The sequence below is a fragment of the Ovis canadensis genome, chromosome 13, assembly GCF_042477335.2.
Source record: "Ovis canadensis isolate MfBH-ARS-UI-01 breed Bighorn chromosome 13, ARS-UI_OviCan_v2, whole genome shotgun sequence".
NCBI lineage: Eukaryota > Metazoa > Chordata > Mammalia > Artiodactyla > Bovidae > Ovis > Ovis canadensis.
This window is the reverse complement of record NC_091257.1, coordinates 22,712,947-22,736,945: the sequence shown is the minus strand read 5'-3', so window position 1 is coordinate 22,736,945 and position 23,999 is coordinate 22,712,947. Positions and strand designations below refer to the sequence as shown.

Below are 23,999 nucleotides of genomic sequence, written 5' to 3'. Positions count from 1 at the left end.
AAACTGGAGCCATTATACAAAGTGAAGTAAATGCTCATTTTAAAGTCTGAAAAAAAATTTAAAAAGCATTGTCCTTTATAGACTGTTAACCTCTGAGGCATTCTTATGTAATGTACTAACTGAGCCCCCCTAGGCATAAGGCACTATTACAGGTGCTAGAGAAATAGTATAATAGGAGAAACATGTATTTTAAAATTCCCTGCAACAGAGCAACTGACAAATGAAGAGATTACATAATTGCTAACCAGAGGAAGAAGTAATCAGAAGCATGTAATTTCAGAGATTTACTAATGGTAGTTGACAAACATAAGCACGAATAATAAGCAAATGGGTTTTTGGGTATCAGTCTTTTGGGTAATCTCCCATTCTTTCTTCTACGGGTCCCTGCTGCTGCTAAGTCACTTCAGTCATGTCCAACTCTGTGGGACCCCATGGAGAGCAGCCCACCAGGCTCCTCTGTCCACAGGATTCTCTAGGCAAGAATACTGGAGTGGGTTGCCATTTCCTTCTCCATCTACAGGTCCCTAGCTTTCTGATATTATCAAACTAGTAAGTCAAAGTAAAAAATATCATCTACTTGCTTCTTCCTTTCTGCAGAAACATTGATTTTATATTATTTGGCAATTTTTGGTTTCCTTTTGTTAAGACAGCTTAAAATTACAACAAATACATTTGGCCACTCTCATTTTTATTTAAATGTCTATTACAATAAAATAATAAGCAGCATTTAATTAAAGGAAAACTGAACAAAATTAAGAAAAAAAATTTTAAATAGCTTGAGAATGTTCCATGTAATCATGGACATCAAGGCCAAAATGGTCTTCTGTAAAAACACAGATAATAAACAATAAACTATTAAACTTAAAATTGGAATATTATGTTTATGCTAGCCCAACAAATATTATCCCTTTCCTACAAATCAGAAACTAAATGACATAGACTCATAAACAGATGTCTTGTAAAACTGTTTGAAATCTTATACTTAAAAGATTATATTATTATAAATACCAATATCTACTTATATATTAATACATATACATTTACAAGCAGTGGCTTAAACACTTAAAATATAAAAATATTACTATATAATTGTCCTTTATCATTTTTCAAAGATTTGTATTTTGAAAGGATCTTTTTAAACTAATAAAATACCAAAACTCTCTTGACTAATATTTCAGTATAATTGAGCACTGGATAGGTAACACTGGAAGAAAGCACAATGAAAGATATATATAATGCAAAGAAATATTCCATTTCATGAAAAAGAGAGGAGACCAGTCACCAATTTCTGGGTCACAATACAGTAACATTAAAAGGAAATAAAACACTGTTTAATAAAAATACAATTCTGATACCACCACCTAGTTCCTCATGAAAAACATACACATTCAAAAAACTTGAAGAAAAAAATGAAATTTAGACAGCAGTTGTAAATCACTTACAAAGCTTATATTGGGAGAAATGATTAAAAAAGCTCTTGTTAGGGACTAACAACGTGAGGTGTTATTCAATGTATCTTTTCTGACTGGGGGAAATATTTTGGTCTGTGGTATCTCTGAAAATATCCAACTTTTGAGTTTTCTACAGAGAAGGCAATGGCAACCCACTCCAGTACTCTTGCCTGGAAAATCCCATGGACAGAGGAGCCCCAGTTTAACCGTAAGTCTCTCATGATGAATATTCAAATAGAAGCATAAAGGCCAAGCCTCTACACAGACGTGATCAGACCCAAAACTGGGCAGTGCAGCCTGAGTATCACTATTCCTTTTTCAATTATTCTGACAGCAACAGAAATCTACCTGTTTCAGGATGCAAAATTTGTTTAAATAGATCATCAGCCTTAGAAAATGACCACCTACAACAGCAATGAAGAAAGAAAATCAGATAAACGAAGCACAAGTAAAAGAGAGATTCACCTGTCACAAAAAGTGGAGCTTAAGTATTCACTATCAGTTTCTCATAAACAAAAGAGTAACTGAGACCAAAACATGAAGAGGCACATGGCCCTAGTTCAGAGAAGGCCCAGAAATCTGTCCTCCTGATCTATACTTTTCTTTACACAGCACTGTCTTCTCTCAATGATGTCTTAATTCAACCATTATTAAAACAACTGCATTTGCTGAAGACACTGAGCAAGCAGGTCAGATGTGTACAACTCAATCAGCTTGTTCAGTGACCCAAAAAAAAACCTGGGGTACAGCTACTACCTCATTTGCCCAAGGTCACACATGTTTCCAGGCAGAGTAAGCTCTAAAGAACCCACAGGCTTTGCCTTCCTAGAAAAACAAAATTCTCTCTAAAGCCCAAACACTGAGGTAAAAGTGTTCTCTGCACAAACACCAAAGGCTGATTTGGCTGCTTTTTCCACAGATTTCAGCCATAGGAATTCCATGCTAGTCTTCTTGATCTGGGTCCATAGCATACTCTATAATTCCCTGTCTGGAGCCACCAGGGAAGCCCCAATCTAAGACCACAATCTATGAAATTAAAAGGTTCTAAGTCACTTTCATAAAATTAGCTTTCATTCTCAATATTTATATATCCTTAAAAAACACCATTTCTTCTTAAATTTCACATTCAGACTATTAACACCAATGAGTACTCATTCAGAGATAATATGTTAAACATCCATTAAATCTCTTATGCTTTTTTAGAACTGTTTCCATATACCTTTCTAATACTTAATAGTTCATTTATATTCTAACACATATATTTCCCTGAAATAATCTGGACTCTCATTAGATCATAAAAACTTTAAGAGTGAGTTAACTTTGTCATACAAATACTTTACAGGTAAACATAACATATCATACAACATATAAACTCTTCTCTAAAATTACATGAAATGTTATTTGGTTTTTCTCTGTTCTTCCTAATACACTCTTTCAACTGTATCCAATTCTTAAAATAACTTTACAAATGAACCTAATCAAAACAGACTCAACAGGCCATCCCACCAAAGCAGCATATCCCTAATATCATTTGCTCCAAACACTACTGTAGAATAGATTTTTTAAAGGAACTGTAAAGAAAGCACCACATAAATGTGGTATATTTCCAAACATGAATTACGTTAATACAATTTCTTAAGTTTAAATAACACAGGGTAGATTGCTAAAAACAATTAAATGATAACCAATTATTTCATATAGCAAAAATGACATCTCTTTATTAAGTGCCAGTTATTCCATTCTATCATCAAGTGTCCTGCAGAGGTCATAAACAAATAGGAATGGTATCTACCTGAAAAAATGTTCTGAGAAACTTACCATCATTTTGGCTCTTGCCCTTCATCTCCTCTTTCCACGATGGGATGGTGTTCAGGGGAACATAGTCCCTTATGTATTCTTTGCGTCTCTCCTCTATGGTCATCTTCAGTAAACGTTCTTGCAAAATAAAAGCAGAATCTCCATTTGTATTTAACTTTTAAGTTCAGGAATTATTTTATAATTTAAACATTAACCATGTTAAATTAACCAAGAGTTGATGTGGGCTTGAAGAATACCAAAATACAAATCAGTGACTCCATATTTGAGTGGAATCAAATTAACACTCAGCAGGCAAAAGAAGGTCAAAGCCTGATGAGGAAAACATTCTTGTGACAGCCCAGGAAGAAGCTCTTCCAGACACCGACTGACAGTCCACCATGTGCCAAGCGATGCATTTATACACTGCAAGCACAAAGGTGGCCCTCAACTCTGGAGGAGCTCATAAGACAAGAAAGGAAATGGGTAAGATAAAAAATAACAGCTACATAAATCCAAAATAAAAAATCCTAAGACAAATACATACAAATGCTAAAAGCACAAGAAAACCAACCACCAAGATATTCCTTAATTCTATGATGCCATCAACAATAAAAATGCCCTTTCAATTTAATAATACCTTTGTGGAGGTGATATAGATAATACTTTATAAGTCTTGATTTTAACATTGTAACACTTTTTAAAGTGTTAGACTAATTCTGTGTTAAACACTTAGAATTAACAACAGCTGATGTCATTCATAAAGAACTCACTGTGTGCCAGGACCTTCACATGTATACTTTAATTAAAATAGTCTTTCCAACACTCAGCAAAACTGATAGTATAATTATCCTGATTTTGCAGATAGGGAAATGAAGCACATCAAAGTTCAGCAGTTTGTTCACTTCAAGAGAGCTTTCCATTAAAAGCCACATAGATATCTCCATCAACAACTATAGCCTACACCATTAGCCATGATACAGTACCGCCGTCTCAGGGAAAGCTCCCCAAGAGGTGACTGCAGCACACCAGGCCTTCCTGTCCATCACCAACTCCAGGAACTTGCTCAAACTCATGTCCATTGAGTCAGTGATGCCATCCAACCATTTCATCCTCTGTCATCCCCTTCTCCTCCCGCCTTCAATCTTTCCCAGCATCAGGATCTTTTCAAATGAGTTTGTTCTTCACATCAGGTGGCCAAAGTATTGGAGCTTCAGCTTCAGCATCAGATCTTCCAATGAAGATTCAGGATTGATTTCCTTTAGGATGGACTGGCTTGAGCTTCTTGCAGTCCAAGGGACTCTCAAGAGTCTTCTCCAACACTACATTCAAAAGCACCAATTCTTCAGCACTTAGCTTTCTTTATAGTCCAACTCTCACATCCATACACGACTACTGGAAAAACCATAGCTTTGACTAGATGGACCTTTGTTGGCAAAGTAATGCCTCTGCTTTTTCATATGCTGTCTTGGTTGGTCATAGCTTTTCTTCGAAGGAGCAAGCATCTTTTAATTTCATGGCTGCAGTCACCATCTGCAGTGATTCTGGAACCCAAGAAAATAGTCTGTCACTGTTTCCATTGTTTCCCCATCTATTCACCATGAAGTGATCAGACTGGATGCCATGACCTTAGTTTCTTCAATGTTGAGTTTTACGCCAACTTTTTCTCTCCTCTTTCACTTTCATCAAGCGGCTCTTTAGTTCTTCATTTTCTGCCAGAAGAGTGGTGTCATCTGCATATCTGAGGTTACTGATATTTCTCCCAGAAATCTTGATTCCAGCTTGTGCTTCATCATGACATCCCGCCATTTCGCACGATGTACTCTGCATATAAGTTAAATAAGCAAGGTGACAATATACAGCCTTGCAATACTCCTTTCCCAATTTGGAACCAGTCTGTTGTTCCATGTTCAGTTCTAACGGTTGCTTTTTGACCTGAATACAGATTTCTCAGGAGGCAAGTCAGTTGATCTGGTATTCCCATCTCTTTCAGAATTTTTCATAGTTTGTTGTTTTTCCACAGTCAAAGGCTTTAGCATAGTCAATAAAGCAGAAATAGATGTTTTTCTGGAATTCTCTTGCTTTTTTGATGATCCAACAGATGTTGGCAATTTGTCCTCTGCCTTTTCTAAATCTAGCCTGAACATCTGGAAGTTCTCAGTTGACATACTGTTGAAGTCTAGCTTAGAGAATTTTGAGTTTTAAAAAAACTATTCAAGAATAATTTAATGAAGGTATTAATACAAGGAGGAAAATAGCAACAAAAATTTGAAAAGTAACTGGAAACATAAAACAAAAATGCACAGAAATCTCTATACCATGCCAAGCAGTTTAATTTTACCCTAAAAATTGTTTGGGTTGTTGTTTAGTTGCTAAGTGTGTCCAACTCTTTAAAACCCCATAGCCTGTAGCCCACCTGGCTTCTCTGTCCTTGAGATTTCCCAGGCAAGAATACTGGAATGGGTTGCCATTTCCTTCTCCAAGGGATCTTCCCCACCCAGGGATCAAACCTACATCTCCCGTGTTGGCAAGCAGATTACTGCTGAGCTACCAAGGAAGCCCTTATCCTACAAACTACACCACTAATATAGAAGTTGATTATGCACATCCTAGATGGTGCATAAAATGATCTACTAGGATACAGGAGGAAAATTAATGTAAAAACTCTGTTTGAATCTAAGGGAGTAACAAGTTAAGATTTACTAATATTCAATGTATAAACTGACACTGGCGTCCTCACTCATTTTGTTATGTCAGCTGTCATGTATCATGTACTTTACCAAAGGCCTCCATGATGTAGAGCTATTGACAGTCATACTCGCACTCTCAATTCTCTTTCAGCATACTATGAGGTACAGTAGTTTAGGTAAGTGGTTTTAAGGATAGTATCTCATTTTAGGTAATCTAACCCTTATAAAATAATCAACTTAAAAGATTCTTTCATAGAAATAAACTGAAAAAAGTATTTATGTAAGCACAAGTGAACAAAAACTAGGGAAGCAACATTTTTCCCTACTCCTAGAACTGGCTTACATGGGATATATTCAACACTACAATACTCCAGAGTCAACACTATATTGAATTTAAGACCTCTAGGGCATTCAAGTTGAAATCAAGAATCTGGAACTCAGGAGAAAGAAAACCAGCCTAGTGATTTTAGAATTCATAACCTAAAATTCTAGTCCTACAGTAAGTTCATAGGGAAGGATGAGATAGGAAAGCAAACCTCAAGCGAACAACATTTAGGGAGTGGACACAAAGATGGGAAAATAAAATAAAACAGATGTCACTGGGGGTACAAGGTGAATCAGGGTCCCAGCAATATAGAAACCAGCAGAGAAAAGTGTTTTAATAAGGAGAAGAGGGGAAACCTTGTCAATTGCTACAGGACAATCAGGAAGAACGAAAATTAATAAGCCACACGTTTTTATCATCTGGGTCAAGAACACTGAAAAGAGAACAAAATGGTCAAGAGCCATCTGGATTCTAATGCCAAATCATGCAAATCTATGTGATCTTGAGTTAATTTCTTTGCATCTCTCTTCTTGAGGTAGGCTGGTAGGTATTATTCCCAACGTATAGATGAGACAACTAGAAGAGAGAAGTTGAATAATTTACCTAAAGTTCCACAGCTAGTAAGCAATACAACTAGGATTCAAACCCAGGCAAATGGAGTTCAAAGCTCAAAGCTCACAATATACTACCTCATGAAGTTGTGAGAATTAAATAAGACAATTCAAGTATGTACTTAAAATAGTGCTGGGCATACAAAACCAGAACTCAAATAGTAAGTATTTTTATACCAGTACCATCATCATTGTTATTACTGAATGACTTTAGAAACATTAGTTTCCTTAAAACATAACTGAGATCCAGGAGACTGAGGAACTGAGAAAAGTGAGAATAGCAACTCCAAAGGGAACCCTGTGGAAGGAAAACTACCTTAGGGTAGAAGAGACTTAATTATTGTCATAGGCTGAGAAGAGGAACCCAAAGACACTGAGAAACTAAACATACCCAAATAAGCATAAATGACAATACAAGATCTCAAAGAATACAGATGATATAAAGAGCACAAGCAGATGGGTTAACCTTAGAAACCAAGAAAAAAAGTGTTTCCTCTAAAAAAAGGAAGAAAGCTGAAAACAACGGACATGTAAAGAAAGAAAGATTTTAGGGCTGTTCATGTGTTCATGACATGTATTTTCTCCATGAATAAAAAAGGCAATGTCAGACTTCTCTGGTGGTACAGTGGATAGTTATCTGCCTGCCAATGCAGGGTCTATGGATTCGATCCCTGGTCCAGGAAGATTCCACATGCCACAGAGCAACTAACCCTGTGTGTCACAATTACCAAGCCCACACCCCTAGAGCCTGTGCTCCACAACAAGAGAAGCCTCCGCAATGAGAAGCCTGCTCACAGCAACCAAGAGTAGCCCCTACGCTGCAACTAGAGAAAGCATGCACACAGGAACAAAGACCAATTGCAGCCAAAAAAAAAAAAAAAAACAAGAGAATGTCATTTGTTTAGTGTAGGAGGTTGGGGTCCTGGTGAAACAAGAAGCTTAAAGGAAACAGTAAATATGAAATAATCACAGAGGAAGAAAAGTGATGACTGGTGTTTACCAAAGCACAACCATAAAAGCTCAGATCACTAATAGGGAAATACTGCAATATCAACAATCAGGATCAAAAATATTACGAAGCAACTTGTACTTTTTAGTATCGGAGTACATATGGGAAAGCAACCTGACCTCTGTCATTCCATTTACTTAAAAACTCAACTATGGACATGAAATAAGACAAAAAGATAATTTAGCTTCCAGTACTTAAAATGATAACACACTCTGAGTGCTTTTGAATTAGGGGGTGCAAACTATTAGATCAACATCATTTATTTAACCTATGTGGACTTGAGAATTCCTTAGTTACTTATTTAAACGACGACACATACTGGAGGCCACAGTCATATATACAGTCTCTTCAGTTTTACACAAAACTTTTCCTTAAGGGATATTTCAGCTTTGCAGCCATACTTACTATGCGGTATACTGAGTTAAAATATGTTTATAGAATGCCTTGACATTTCAATGAGGTGGGTAAGCCTTCCTTTAGCTTTAAATAACAGCTACAAAAATACAATAATACCCTCTTCAGTGCAATTCAGAAAAAGGTAATGCATTCCATCCTTAATACTACGATCCTGGAAATCCTTAGCTCCTTCTTGATGGTACAACATAAGATAGAAATTTTATTGAAATATAGTTGATTTACAATATTACATATACTACATATTCCAAAAATAGGTATCCTAATTAAGACACTGACACATTAAAATGTCTTCAAGGCCATACTAACTTTCTCTTTTAACATTCGACTTCATGCAAAAATAGGTTAGTTTTGGACAAGAGAAAAATTTACTTTGTTAAATGCCTTCTTTAACTGTGTATTTGCTTCTCTGTTAGGATATATTAATTTGGTAATATTTTATCCTATCATTACAAGTAAGAGAAGAAAAAAATCAAGACATCAAAGTTGCTAAAATGCTTTTTTTATCACAGTCTAACAGTGTAAATGTTAAATGAAGGAACCATTATAACATTGTTACTTTAGGAACATTATTATGGAATAAATATAGTTCTTAAGTAATTGCTATAATTTCATCAATTATTCATCTATTAAAAACAATCTCCATGTCTTTCACTATTCTGCCTTCATTATTATCAATATCAACCTAATATTTCAAGATTATCAATAAAAATGGGCATAAAAGATTTTTCAAAGCTTACAAGGTAAACTGTTGAAATTCAAATAACTTCTACTGGGAAAACAAAGCAAAATTATTTTACACTACTTTATATATCAACAGCATTTGTTTTGCAACACCAAAATTCAGTTCTATATATGTCCATAATCATTAAAATATAATTAAATGGTATACAACCTAGTCTGTCAATATTTAAAGACCCTTTTAATTGGGTCCTTCAGTTATGCTATGTTAATTCTTGCCAGTAGTTAATGTGGAAAAAAGAATCCCTATTAATCCCTTTATTCATGCGCTGTTTGAAGTAAGCCTTATATTAAAGGATTCTTTTCCCACATTCATTCCCTTTCTTTCATCCGCTGCTTGGCCTTATTTATAAAGACCAGGAGCTGCAATAACAATCCACAGGTTTTAAACATCTATCATCAATGAAATCAACTTTCACTCTAGTCACTCTTTTATCCCCGCTCTATAAAGAAGATAAGGTACTTAGAGATTTGCAGTTCTGTCACTCCTGATATACTAAGTTCAGTATATCTTAGCAGCAGCACTGCAAGTACTTTTTACTACATTTCTGTATAATTAGCTAATTTTTAAAAGAGAGAGAAAAAACTGCAGAGACTGTTGGAATATTGCCTAACTGATGCCAAAGAGAAACAAGGAGAAAGGGGGAGAAAAGATGGTTGAGTCGCACACTTCAGTGTCTTATCGACCTCAATGCTGCCGTCAACCTTGCTGATGTGGGCAAGCTTGGATCTGCACAAAACTCAGGGTGGGCTCATTCACAGAGTGACATCAGTCTCACAATCTTACTCGGAGCAACTTCAGACCGTGACGGAATAGAGAGGAAAAGCACTGAGGAGAAAAACCCATTCGGACTTCTCCAAAGGCACCTAGCCTCGCGGACCAGACATGCTCGCTTTAGGATTCCCCGGAGATCCAGGTTCCAAAAGTCACACTGCGGCGGGCGCAGAAGGAAAGGCCCTGACTGAACAACCAGAGGCGGGGACGCCCGGCCAGCGGAGCACAAGGGAGCGAGGCGAGAGGTGACCGGCTGAGGCTCCGCGGGAGTGGAGCAGCATCAGCAGCTGCAGTCCGGCCGTCGGCCAGCGGGCACGTGTCCGCGGGACACCGGGGCGGGGAATCCCAGAGTCCCGGCTGGGGTCCGGGGACAGGGCGGGGAGCTTGAGAGAGAGCCCGGCAGAGCCCAGGGGCCGCCGCGCAGAGGTCCGCGCCGCCGGCCCGGCAAAGGTGACCGGGCGCAGCGGGAGGCAGAGAGGGGCGTGCGCCCACACGTGCGCGAGCCGCAGGTGCCCGGGGGCGGCGCGTGCACGCCGGCGTGCGCGCGTGTACACACACGGACCTGCCGGGAAGGCGGCACCGGCTGGGCGGGCGAGAGGCAGGAGCCGGGAGGAGCGCGCCGCGGCACACACAGACCCCTGACCCCCGCCCCCACCCCACCCCGCCGCCCGACCCCCCAGGACTCGACGGCCGGGTTACCTTTCTCCTCTCTCCACACCTTTTTCTTCTTGTTGCTGGGGTACATGTTGCCGTGGGGGTGGCTGGCTTTAAGCTGCAAGTTCCCCAGGCTCACGGGCAAACAGGGTGTGTGTGGAGTGGGAGGGTGCGGAGGGGGCACTCGGGAGGGAAAAAGTGAAAGAGGCTCCGGGTCCCGCGCCGCTCGCCGCTCTCCAGTCGCCGCCCTCCTCCCTCAGCCCGCGCTCGGCTCCGGCTCCCACCCGCCTCAGCCCCACGGCCGCCGCCACAGCAGCACCTCAGAGCCTGTCAACTAGGTCACGCCTCGCGCTAACCTAACACCCGCGCAGGCCCCGCCTCCGAGCCGCTAGCCAGCGCCGCCTCCCATTGGCTGCACCGCCCGCCGCTCTCCGCGTTCCAGCCGCCGCGCGCCCCGACTTCGGCCCCAGGGCGCAGGCGCAGGCGCAGGCTCGGGCGTGACGCCGGAGACGTTGGGGACCTGGAGGGGGCGGAGCCAGGGCGCGAGGGGGCTGGAGGTGGCTCACGACTGGGGCGTGGCGTGGGGCGGCCACCTGGGAACTCTGAGAAGAGCTGGGGCTTCACTCCGGTTTCGCTGCGGAGGGAGAACCCGAGGGCGTGGCCTATGAGGAGGGCCAGGTGCGCCAGGTGACTGTAGACGGGCAACGCTGCCGCAGGGCCTTAAGCTGTATTTGTGGGAGGGATGTCAGTCAGCACGAATTGTACTCGCTCGCTCTCGTCGCCCCGTCTGGGCGGATTTTACCACAGAATCTGAAGATTTCCTCGTAGTGGGCAAATATAACTGACAGAAGGGAACGGATTAGGTGATGATTCCAAACCATACACTATCAGCTCCTCGACCTTGTAGTAGAAACTACATATTTCACTCGATTCCGGTGAAGTCTGGAAGGAACAGAGGTAAAATGAACTACTATTCAAGAGTTTTAAGACCCGGGGAGGAGTGAGCAGCCAAAACTTTATATAGAAAATTGAAGAACTTGCATCAAAGTAGGTTCAAGTGGGTGTTAATCAAAGTCCGTCATCTTTACTCTCCGCCAGTTGCTTCAGGTAAAGCTGCTGGTCTAAAGCGTTTGCTTGAATCTGGGCAATACTAGTCTGCACGTGTTCTGAAAACCCAGTTCTACTTAAGTCCTCCATAAGAGTAGAATGATCTAGAATTTAGAGGAAATTTGGTAACCCCCTCCCCAAATTTATGGTGTTTCTAAACATCAGATCATCTACAAGGCTGATTTGATGATAGTGGTGAATCCGCATTTGATAATTGCTATGCCATATGTGCTGTAGGTAAGTCAGATGTGTAAGAGCAAGTAATTATTTGGAACACAGTTTCTTTTAAGAGAAAAGAAAGGGGGAGGCCCCACTTAGAATTGTAAAGAATGAAATGTTCTGAGTAACAGGACTCTCATGAAAATGATTAATAACACAGGTAAAATTTTCATTGTGACAGTGCTTCTGTTTTTCTCTTAACACTGAGAAACACTAAAAAATTGAGAGAAATAAGGAAAGCTTCAAGAAGGAAGTGAAATTTGAACTAGTAATAAAAATACTCATTTACTGGCAGTGGAAATAAAAGGTAAACTAGTAAAGGGCACATTACCAAGGCAGAATCAATAATAATTGGTAATGAAATAGATTTGGGGAAGAGAATGAGAAAGAGAAAGAATATAGGGTTTCATGGTATAATTGAGGAAAACAACAATATGATTAATAATGAAGTGAACAATACAGAAACAGTTTCAATTTTGTGAGAAAAATATTGAATTCTTAGCTAGAAATACAAAATGTTATGTGTTTACAGGAAAGTGTATTATATAGGCACCATCTCTTCTGTTACAACAGAGAAGCTTTTACCCCAACCCAGAGCCAGGCATTCCACCTGTGCTTTCTTAGGAATACTACACTATTGATTATCCTTTATCTCATGTTGACTTATAGAACTGGGACCATCCATCAACTTTTAAACTTTCTCAGATCTTTACCACGTTAAAAAAAAAAAAAAAGAAAAGAAAAGTTCCTCCTGTGATCCCACACCCACTACTACTAGCAGAAGCTATAGCTTCTTCCTTTCAAAATATTGTGTGTGTCCATTTTCTTACATCCTGCTTTCTGCTCTGCAGTTCACTCAAATCTGGGTTCTGGGTTCTATCCTATAAATCAACAGAAATGGATTTTGCTAAGGTAATCAATGACTTTCATGTTATATTTAGTGAACACTGTTCAATCTTTCTGTTACTAGAGCTTTCAGCAGCATTTAACACTATTAACCTCTTATTGCTCCTTATAGTGTTCTTTTCCTTTGATAGACCAGTTGGTAAAGAATTTGCCTGCAATGGAGGAGACTCCAGTTCAGTTCCTGGGTCAGGAATATCCCCTGCAGAAGGGATAGGCTACCTGCTCCAGGATTCTTGGGCTTCCCCGTGGCTCAGCTGGTGAAGAATCCACCTGCAATGTGGGAGACCTGGTTAAATCCCTAAATTGGGAAGATCCCCCGCAGAAGGGAAAGGCTACCCACTCTAGTATTCTGGCCTGGAGAATTCCATGGACTATATAGTCTATGGGGACACAAAGAGTCAGAAACGACTGAGCAAGACTTTCACTTTCACTTCAATTTGAGTTTCCTCCTGTCTGGTCATTCCTTTTAGTTCAGTTCAGTTCAGTTGCTCAGTCATGTCCAACTCTTTGCAATCCCATGGACTGCAGCATGCCAGGCTTCCCTGTCCATCACCAACTCCCAGAGCTTACTCAAACTCATGTCCATTGAGTCAGTGATGCCATCCAACCATTTCATCCTCTGTTGTCCCCTTCTCCTCCTGCCTTCCATCTTTCCCAGCAACACGGTCTTTTCAAATGACTCGTTTCTTCACGTCAGGTGGCCAAAGTATTGGAGTTTCAGCTTCAACATCCGTCCTTCCAATGAATATTCAGGACTGATTTCCTTTAGGATGGCCTGGTTGGATCTCCTTGCAATCCAAGGGACTCTCAAGAGTCTTCTCCAACACCACAGTTCAAAAGCATCAATTCTTCTGTGCTCAGCTTTCTTTATAGTCCAAGTCTCACATCCATACATGACTAATAGAAAAACCATAGCTTTGGCTAAACGGACCTTTGTTGGCAAAGTTATGCCTATGCTTTTTAGTATGCTGTCTAGGTTGGTCATAGCTTTTCTTCCAAGGAGCAAGCGTCTTTTTAATCTCATGGCTGCAGTCACCATCTGCAGTGATTTTGAATCCCCCCAAAATAAAGTCTCTCACTCTTTCCATTGTTTCCCTATCTATTTACCTTGAAGTGGTGAGATCAGATGCCATGATCTTAGTTTTCTGAATGTTGAGTTCTAAGCCAACTTTTTCGCTCTCCTGTTTCACTTTCATCAAGAGGTTCTTTAGTTCATCTTCGCTTTCTGCTATAAGGGTGGTATCATTTGCATATCTGAGGTTATTCATATTTCTCCCAGCAATCTTGATTCCAGCTTGTTCTTCATTCAGCCCAGCATTTCTCATGATGTACTCTGCATGTAAGTTAAATAAGCAAGGTGACAATATACAGCCTTGACATACTTCTTTCCCAATTTGGAACCAGTCTGTTGTTCCACGTCCAGTTCTAACTGTTGCTTCTTGACCTGCATACAGATTCCTCAAGAGGCAGGCCAGGTGGTCTGGTATTCCCATCTCTTGAAGAATTTTCCATAGTTTGATGTGATCCACACAGTCAAAGGCTTTGTCATACTCAATAAAACAGAAATAGATGTTTTTCTGGAACTCTCTTGCTTTTTCGATGATCCAGAGGATGTTGTCAATTTGATCTCTGGTTCCTCTGCCTTTTCTAAATCCAGCTTGAACATCTGGAAGCTCATGGTTCACATACTATTGAAGCCTTGTGTGGAGAATTTTGAGCATTACTTTGGTAGCATGTGAGATGAGTGCAATTGTGCAGTAGTTTGAACAGTCTTTGACATTGCCTTTCTTTGGGATTGGAATGAAAAGAGACCTTTTCTAGTCCTGTGGCCACTGCTGAGTTTTCAAAATTTGCTTGCATATTGAGTATAGCACCATCTTTTAGGATTTGAAATAGCTCAAGTGGAATTCCATCACCTCTACTATCTTTGTTCGAAGTGATGCTTCCTAAGGCCCACTTGGCTTCGCATTCCAGGATGTCTGGCTCTAGGTGAGTGATCATATTATGGTGGTTATCTGGGTAATGAAGATCTTTTGTGTATAGTTCTTCTGTGTATTCTCGCCACCTCTTCTTAATATCTTCGTTCCTTTACAGTCCCCTTTTTTGCCCCATCTTTCTTTTCAGTCATTACATTTTGGAGTTCATTGACACTCAGAACTATAGCTTCTTATCTCTTTTCACTTTTTCCTTTGAATAATTTCATCCATATTCATGGCTCCATTTATAACTATAATTCTCAACTAGGGGCAGTTCTTTCTCCCTTGGGGACACAAGCAATGTCTGTGGGCATTTTTGGTTGTCACACCTAAGGGAAGAATGCTACTGGCATTGAGTGAGTATAAACCAAGGATTCTGCTAAGCGACCTATGATGCACAGTATAGTCCCCCACAACAAAGAATGTCAATACTGCTGAGGTTAGGAAATCCTGAGTTACATCAATGACTTCCAAATTTATTATTTCTAGGAAAACTTTCTTCTTGAACTTTAGACCTACCATGTACTGGATCTTAACTTTAAGAGGCAGTGTTACACACTGGTAAAAAGGCATGTGGAGCCAGTTCATCTGAATTCAAATTCTAGGTTTACCCTTATTGATTATGTGACTCTTGGCAAGTTACTCAAGGTCTCTGAACTTTGTGGGGAGGGGGGTTGATCTGTTATATGGAAATGAAAATATAGTATCTACCTTATAAGACTGATGTAAAGATCAAATGAGTCAAAACACAAAGTGACTAGCACATAGTAAATGTGGCAGAGATGCTCACTAATATAATGTGTTCTTTCTTGGTCCATAACAAGACCATATTTTCTAGTCTCCCTTGAAGTTGGTTGGCTTCTCTGATAGCTCAGCTGGTAAAGAACCCATCTGCAATGCAGGAGACCCTGATTCAATTCCTGGGTCAGGAAGATCCCCTGAAGATGGGATAGGCTACCTACTCCAGTATTCTTGGGCTTCCCTAGTGGCTCAGCTGGTAAAGAATCTGCCTGCAACGTGGGAGACCTGGGTTCAATCCCTGGATTAGAAAGATTCCCTGGAGAGTGGAAAGGCTACCTGCTCCACTATTCTGGCCTGGAGAATTCCATGGACTATATAGTCCATGGGGTCACAAAGAGTCAACATGACTGAGCAACTTCCACTTTCACTTGAATTTAGTTAGTACATATGACTGCATCCTGGGTCAGTTATGGGACAAAAGTTACACATGCCACTTCCAGGCCTAACCATCAGACTGTCTGTGCACTCATTCATATTCTCTTTCTTTTCCACAGTGATCACAGAAACAGTATCTCAAGAAGGAAGGAACTTAGATCCCTGAGTCACTGCTTGAAGGAGTATCTCTGGCCTCCAAGGAGTACCACATCAGGCTATGATGTAAATAAGAAACTTATGTATTGTGTTAAGGCATTGGTAGTTAGAGGGTCCTTGTTTCAGTATTTAGTTTTAATTACTCGACAAAATACCATTGAAAAGTGTTCAGTTCAGTTCATTTCAGTCATTCAGTCATGTCCGACTCTTTGCTGCCCCATGGACTATAGCACATCAGGCTTCCCTGTCCATCACCAAATCCTGGCGCTTACTAAAATAAATATTTAATATCTCAGAAATATTTGAAATGTACCATGTAACACACTGATCTTTTCCCCACTCTTAGACCTCTTCTAGCATCTTCATCCAGAGAAGGCAATGGCACCCCACTCCAGTACTCTTGCCTGGAAAATCCCATGGACGGAGGAGCCTGGTGGGCTGCCGTCTATGGGGTCGCACAGAGTCGAATATGACTGAAGTGACTTAGCAGCAGTAGCAGCAGCAGCATCTTCATCTCTTTGAATGGCTTCTTCACCCATTTCAGTTGAGCAATATAGAAACCTAAGCACCATCCCTGGTACCTCTTTAAACTTTCTCTCATTTCAAGTGAATGGCTATACTTCTCAGTTTTATTTCCTGTACTACTGTTCTTGAATTACTCACCCTTCCAATAGCACTGCAGTAAGCTAAGTCTGAATAAAAGACTTCCTTACTGTCTGTCCCCCTGTCGACTTTTGCCTCTCTTCTGTCTGTTCAATGCCCTGCATCTAGAGTTATCAAATGTGATCAAGTCATTTCACTGCTGTAGCTCATTAAGTGACTTTCTGATGGTCTTAATTATAGATTGAATTGAGTTTCCCCCAAAATTCATATGTTGAAACTCTAACCCATGATATGGTTATATCTAGATATAGGGTTTTTTGGAGGTAATTAGGGTTAAATGAGATCATAAGGGTGGAGCTCTAATCCAGTAGGACTGTGACCTTTAAAAAAGAGGAAGAGTTCACACGCTTTCTCTCTCTCTCTCTCTCTCTCTCTCTCTCTCTCTCTCTCTCTCTCTGTCTTCCCCCTTCCCCCTGACCCCACCATCCTGACTCTACTGTCCCCCATCATGTAGAGACAAAGTGAGAAGGCAGCCATCTGCAAGAGAAAGAGAGCCTTCACAAGAAGCAGATGACGCTGTACCCTGATCACAGACTTCCAGCTTCTAGAACTGTTAGAAAATTGATTTCTGTTGTTCAAGCCACACAGTATTTTGTCTTGGCCACCCAAGCTGACTAAAACAATCATTATTAAAACTGAATCATTTAGGAGTGACCCTCACTACCAATTCTGCTTTATCTTATACCATGCTTCACCCCGCCACCCATCTCTGATTCCAACCATAGCAGCCCTTAGAGCTTTTCAGCTCCTTAAGCACATCTTATTCTCACCACATGGCCTTTTCACATGTTTATCACTATACCTAGGACATGTCATGCTTAGCCAACCCATTCTCGTTCTTCAGAGTATAGCTGGTAAAATTCTCTCCCTGGCAAAGCCTTCGGTGATTCTGACCCTATCTGACCTCTTCACACGGTTTCCCCTTATATGTCATCAGTACTCATTCATTTTCCAATAAAACACTTTTCACAGGTTTTTTGAGATTATTTTATTAATACTTATCTTTTACTCTGGACTTAACAAACTCTCTGAGGACAGGAAATATATCTTGTTGCTCACCATTCACAGAAAATGCCCGACGCCTGGCATATAATAAAGGTTTGTTGAATGAATGAAATGTAAGGAAGCATCTATAGAGAAATGTTAGCAAAATTAAGGAAGAGTACATGAGACCAAAATGGGAGACCCTAATTTTAATGTGAAGAACAAGAGAGGAACTAACAAAATTATTGTGAACACCTCAAAGAGTGTCACCATCCATCTTTAGCATACAGCAGATTTTCAACACGTGAATGAATGAGTGAGGATGCAGTGGAAGAAGAATGAGAAGTTTATTCAACAGTGTAGAATATTGCTTGCAATTCCATTTTCAGAAAAAAACAATACTATATTTTCAAGAAGAGGTTAATGATTAGAAATGTCAGATTTCTCACAGAGATTAAGTAGGATAAGAACTGAGAAAACATAATTGGGTTTATCGTCTATGTAAATTAGTGAAAAGAAAAGCAAATAGTTGAAGAATAAGTGAGAGGCAGCAAGACAGGAGCAGTGATTATAGAGCATTCTTTTGAGATATTTAGAGGCTAAAAGATAAATAGAGAAGATATTAATATCAGTAGTAAGGATACTAGAGTCAAAGGAAAATTTTTCTAGGAGAGATGAAGAGTTTTTAAATTAAGAAGAAGATTGATACAAAAAGATTGAAACAGAAAGAAAAAGAGAGAGACAAAAAGGGGAAAAGAAGAACAAATGCTAAATAGATTGAAGTGCCAGAGAAAGTAAATGTGGATAGAATCAAAAGTGAGAGAAGTTTGGACATGAAGGAAGGAAGTCGAGGGAAGATAGGTCAAATGGCCATGGTTTGAGTGAAAACAAGAAGCAAAATCATCTGCAGAAAGATGCTGATAATTCTGGATCCAAATGGGGACTGGTAAAAAGATTGTGTAAAGAACATTTAATGAATGACATTAAGAGTTTAAATAAATTTTATTTAGAGACTTTTTAAAAGCACAGATGTTATGACAGTTTTATTTTGAAGTCCCTTAGTGAAAAGAAAAGATATTAGGGACTCTGGAAGACTAAATAATGATCCCAAAGATTTCTAGGACCTAATCTCTAGAACCTATGAATGTTATTTTATGTGGCAGAAGGAACTTTGCAGACATGACTAAGGATCTTGAGATGAGATTATCCTGTATTTTGATGGTCCCTAAATGTAATTGCAAGTGTCCTAAGAGGGAGACAGAGGAAGATTAAACCACAGAAGAGGATAAAGCAAAGTAATGGTTGTGCAGAGATTGGAGTGATATAGCCACAAACTGAGAAATGTGGGCAGCCACTAAAACCTGGATAATTCCAGGCAAAGAATTGATTCTCCCCTGAACAAACTAGGTCTACTCTCTCTTTTTCTTAAACACTTTTTAAAATTTATTTGGCCACACCAGATCTTCTTTGCAGCACATGGGATCTACTTCCCTGATGAGGGATCAAACCCAGGTCCCCTGCATCAGGAGCTGGATATCTTATCCACTGGACCACCAGGGAAGTCCCTAGATCTGCTCTTAATTTTGGTCCTGTAAGAATGCTTTTGGACTCCTGACCTCCAGAACCATAAAAGAATAAATTTCTGGGGTTTTTGTAGTATTCGTCACAACAGTGACAATAAAGGGAGTAAAGTAAACCTGAAAATTCAAGGCAATAAATACATCTGTTTCTGAAGTAGTTATCTGAACACACTGTAAAAGTCGGGTATATTTTAGGTATGATTCCTCTACTGGCTCCTTTCTTTGGATAATGTTAATATTGCCATACTTTTACCTAAATACTCAGGCTTCTCTGATAGCTCAGATGGTAAAAAAAAAATCCACCTGCAATGCAGGAGACCCTGGTTCAATTCCTGGGTCAGGAAGATCCACTGGAGAAGAATACTCCAATATTCTTGGGCTTCTCTGGTGGCTCATCTGATAAAGAATCTGCCTGCAGTGTGGAGACCAGGGTTTGATCCCTGGGTTGGGAAGATCACCTGGAAAAGGGAAAGGCTACCCACTCTAGTTTTCTGGCCTGGAGAATTCCATGGATTGTATAGTCCATAGAGTCACAAACAGTTGGACACAACTGAGTGACTTTCACGACCTAAATGCCCATTTTAATATGTGGTCCTAGCCTTGAGGGTATTCATTTGTGAAATGCCCATGTATTTTAAGATAATAAATAAGGCATTTTAAAACACCTTTTATAAAAATGTTTAATGAAGCACTCTTTTTAAAATGTAATTGATTGAAATTTGACTTGATCCCAGTAAAACATCAGCAGTTCCTTACTTGAACAGAGAAGAAACATTTTCACCAAGATGGGGACAACATAGTTGTCCATATGTTTCTTGTCCACTGTACCCTTGAGATGTTAGATTAAAGGATGATGTCAGGTTAGTTCATGTGCTTAGTTGTGCTTTCCCATAATTGCAGCTTGCACCTCTGGAGGTAACATAAAAGTAAGAACTTCCAGCAACTCTGAAAAGAGTTCAGAGAGCAACTCCTACCTATTTCAAGGCCACCACTTATCTCTTACCAGAGAAGTAGCAAACTAGATATGGTTCCTTGTCCACAGCCTGCTCTGTCCTTCAGCCGCCATCATTCCAGGTTGAAAGGAAATTCCTGGCAGCTCATTGGCCCAAGAGTAAGGAAATTGTTGCTTAGCAACCAAGTCCTGACCCCTACAGGCCTGAAAAGAGAAAGCTTGTGGGCTAGCCACCTAGTTCTGCCTGTGTTACAGTAAGAAGGAGCTACTTAGAAGATGAAGCCCTTGTTCCTGCTAATAGAGATATTGATAATTCTTGGGGTCACAATTAAAAGTAAGTTTTTCTGTCCTTATGGTTCTCTATGAGGGTCTTAGCACTAAGAGTAGAATCTGATTAGAGAATTGTAAATAACTTCACAATATTTCTAAATAACACAATTTTTGGATAAGTACTTTAAAATATGCAATAAGGATAGATAGCAATGATACTCTCGTTTAAGACAGTACCTGGGAAGAATATGTGTATATGTCTCTGTGTGTGTGTGTGTGTGTGTGTGTGTGTGCGCGCGTGTGAAAGAGAGAGAGAGAAAGAGATTAAAAGAGAGAGAAGAGGGGCAGACATTGAGCAAATCTATGAGAAAAGTATTATAATAATTTTTTACCATAGGGATATTTGACACAGGTTGAGTTTTGTTAAATCTAGAATATCATGAAGATCTAGTTCTAGAATTTTAAATGAGAATTATAGGACTCAAAGAGTGGTAAAGTACTTTAATTGATATTCTTATAGTCTCTTACAATCTTTCCACAATAACAATTCTACTTTCAAGGTTTCCATAATTCCTAACTAGTTCAGTTCAGTTCAGCTCAGTTCAGTCGCTCAATCATGTCCGACTCTTTGCGACCCCATGAATCGTAGCACGCCAGGCCTCCCTGTTCATCACCATCTCCCGGAGTTCACTCAAACTCATGTCCATCGAGTCCGTGATGCCATCCAGCCATCTCATCCTCGGTCGTCCCTTTCTCCTACTGCCCCCAATCCCTCCCAGCATCAGAGTCTTTTCCAATGAGTCAACTCTTCGCATGAGGTGGCCAAAGTACTGGAGCTTCAGCTTTAGCATCATTCCTTCCAAAGAACACCCAGGGTTGATCTTCAGAATGGACTGGTTGGATCTCCTTGGAGTCCAAGGGACTCTCAAGAGTCTTCTCCAACACCACAGTTCAAACGCATCAATTCTTTGGCGCTCAGCCTTCTTCACAGTCCAACTCTCACATCCATACATGACCACAGGAAAAACCATAGCCTTGACTAGACGGACCTTAGTCAGCAAAGTAATGTCTCTGCTTTTGAATATGCTATCTAGGTTGGTCATAACTTTTCTTCCAAGGAGTAAGCGTCTTTTAATTTCATGGCCTAACTAGTTACTATCTTAAAATGGAAATTATTTTTCCAGTCTTGTTTCTCTGGTCATTTATTGAGTTAATTTTTACCCAGTCCTTACATAATTTGCTCATCATGAATTCAATTTAAGAAATACTTATTTCCATTTAACCTAGGAGTGCAAGGTTGGTATAATATCTGAAAGTTAATTGCTGTAACACACTACAACAATAGAACAAATGATAAAGACCACATGATCATCTCAACTGATGCAAGAAGAGCACTTAACAAAGATCAACTTCCCTTTTGTATAAAAACACTCAATAAATAAGAAATTGAAACACTATCAGCCTGATAAAGGGCATCCTCAAAAAACTGGCACCTAATATATTTAATGGTGAAACACTGAATGCTTTCTCCCAATGGTCCCCTAAGATCAGGAACAAGACAAAGATGTCCATTCCTGCAATTCCTGTTCAATATTGTACTGGAGGTTTTAGCCAAGGCGATTAAGAAAAAGAAATAAAGATTGGGAAAAGAGAAGTAAACCTCTCTGTATTTACCAAAGACAGGATATTATACACAGAAAATCCTAAGGTTTTCAATTTTTAAAATATTCAGTTCAATTCAGTTCAGTTCAGTCGCTCAGTCGTGTCCGACTCTTTGCGACCCCATGAATCGCAGCACGCCAGGCCTCCCTGTCTATCACCAACTCCCAGGGTTCACTCAGACTCACGTCCATCGAGTCAGTGATGCCATCCAGCCATCTCATCCTCTGTTGTTCCCTTCTCCTCCTGCCCCCAATCCCTCCCAGCATCAGAATCTTTTCCAGTGAGTTAGAACTGATAAATGAGTTTGGCAGGGTTGCAGGATAAAAGATTAATAGACAAAAATTGACAAAAATTTACTCTATTTCTATACTATCACAGTAAACATACCAAAAATGAAATTGGTTCCATTCGTAATAGCATCAAAATGGATAAGTTACTTAGAAATAAATTTAACAAAAGAAGTACAAAGTTCACCCTCTGAAACTGAAAAAGTTGTTGAAAGAAATTAAAGAAAATCTCAATAAATGAAAACACTTACCATGTTCATGAATTGGAAAAGTTAATATTGTTAAGATGGCAATACTCTCCAATTTGATCTATAGATTCAATATAATCCCTATCAAAATCCCAGCTTATTTCTTTGTAAAAATTAACAAAATCTAAAAATTAGTATAGAAATGAATGTTCTTTAAAAAAAGAAGAGGACACATACTTCTCAAATTTCTCGAACTGCAAAGCTGCAGTAATCAAGACAGTGTGGTACTTGTATGAAGATAGATTATATAGATCAATAAAATATCATTAAAAATTCAGAAATAAATCCTCACATTTATTATCAATCAATTTTTGGCAAGGATGCCAAAATATTGAGTTAATGGGGAAGGGGAAGAATAATTTCTTCAACATATGATGAGGACAGCTGGAGACACACCTATTTCACCCCAGTCAGACACCTACCTCATAATCTATATGAAAAATAATTCAAAGTGGGTCTAAGATCTGAATAATAGCTTAAGCTTTAAAGCTCCTAGAAGAAAATATAGACATAAATCTTTTTGACCCTAGATTAGGCAATGATTTCTTAGATATGCCACCAAAAGCACAAACAGAAAGAAGAAAACCATCAACTGGACATCACCAAAATTAAACACTTTTATGTTTCAAAAGACATCATCAAGAAACTAAAAAGACAACCCACAGAATAGGAGAAAATGTTGCAAATCATATTCAGTAAAGGTTTAGAATACAGAATGTATGAAAAAATCTTAACAACTCATCAACAAAATAACACACAACCCAGTTTTTTTAACCCCATTTTTAAATGGGCTAAGGATTTAGATATTCTTCCAAAAGATATGCAAATCACCATCAAGTGCATAAAGAGATATTCAACTTCATTGCTTACTAAGAAAATGCAAATCAAAACCACAATGAAATATTACATTGTATGCAATCATGTGACAGTCCTGGGTAAATCTAGAAGGTTGGTCACTCTCAGGAGAAGACAATAAAGGAGAGAAAAGGTTGAGGAGGTGGAGGTGAAGATGGAGAGAGGCAGAAACCAGAGGCAAGAAGCAGGCAAGCTTGTACGCTGGTGTTTTCCAAAGGGGCCAGAACATGGAGTCATTCTCACCAGCTGATAATGCAGCTTTCTACAAGCTTAGCATCCTGTCTTCCCCAGCTGAGCTTCGCTTAGTACGGCTATAATTTAAAAAAAAGGAAAATAACAAGATTTGGAAATGATGTGGAAAAATAGGAACCCTCACACATTGCTAGTGGAAGTGTAAAATGGTGGGAAACAGTTTGGCAGTTCCTCACTAAGTTAAATTTAGAATTGTCATTTGTTGTTGTTGTTCAGTAATGACTGAAGTACTGTCCATCTCT

General features: G+C 39.5%; 1 protein-coding gene and 1 long non-coding RNA gene across 4 annotated transcripts in view; one reads left to right on the top strand and one right to left on the bottom strand.

Moving 5' to 3' along the window:
* Positions 1 to 12,528, bottom strand: part of MACROD2 (mono-ADP ribosylhydrolase 2) — a 2,333,538-nt gene extending 2,321,010 nt beyond the window's left edge. For all 3 annotated transcript variants that reach the window (XM_069547115.1, XM_069547113.1, XM_069547114.1), the window contains exons 1-2: positions 10,510 to 12,528; positions 3,270 to 3,386 (exon numbers count right to left, since the gene is read on the bottom strand). In XM_069547115.1, the coding sequence (XP_069403216.1) occupies positions 3,270 to 3,386; positions 10,510 to 10,555 (163 nt within the window). In that variant the 5' untranslated portion in view covers positions 10,556 to 12,528. The remainder of the gene's footprint in view (positions 1 to 3,269; positions 3,387 to 10,509) is intronic.
* On the top strand, positions 10,982 to 17,651 carry LOC138417298 (uncharacterized). Its single transcript, XR_011248063.1, has 3 exons — positions 10,982 to 11,421; positions 15,968 to 16,070; positions 17,122 to 17,651. It is a non-coding gene; the product is annotated as an uncharacterized lncRNA (long non-coding RNA).
* The last annotated feature ends 6,348 nt before the right edge of the window (positions 17,652 to 23,999 follow it).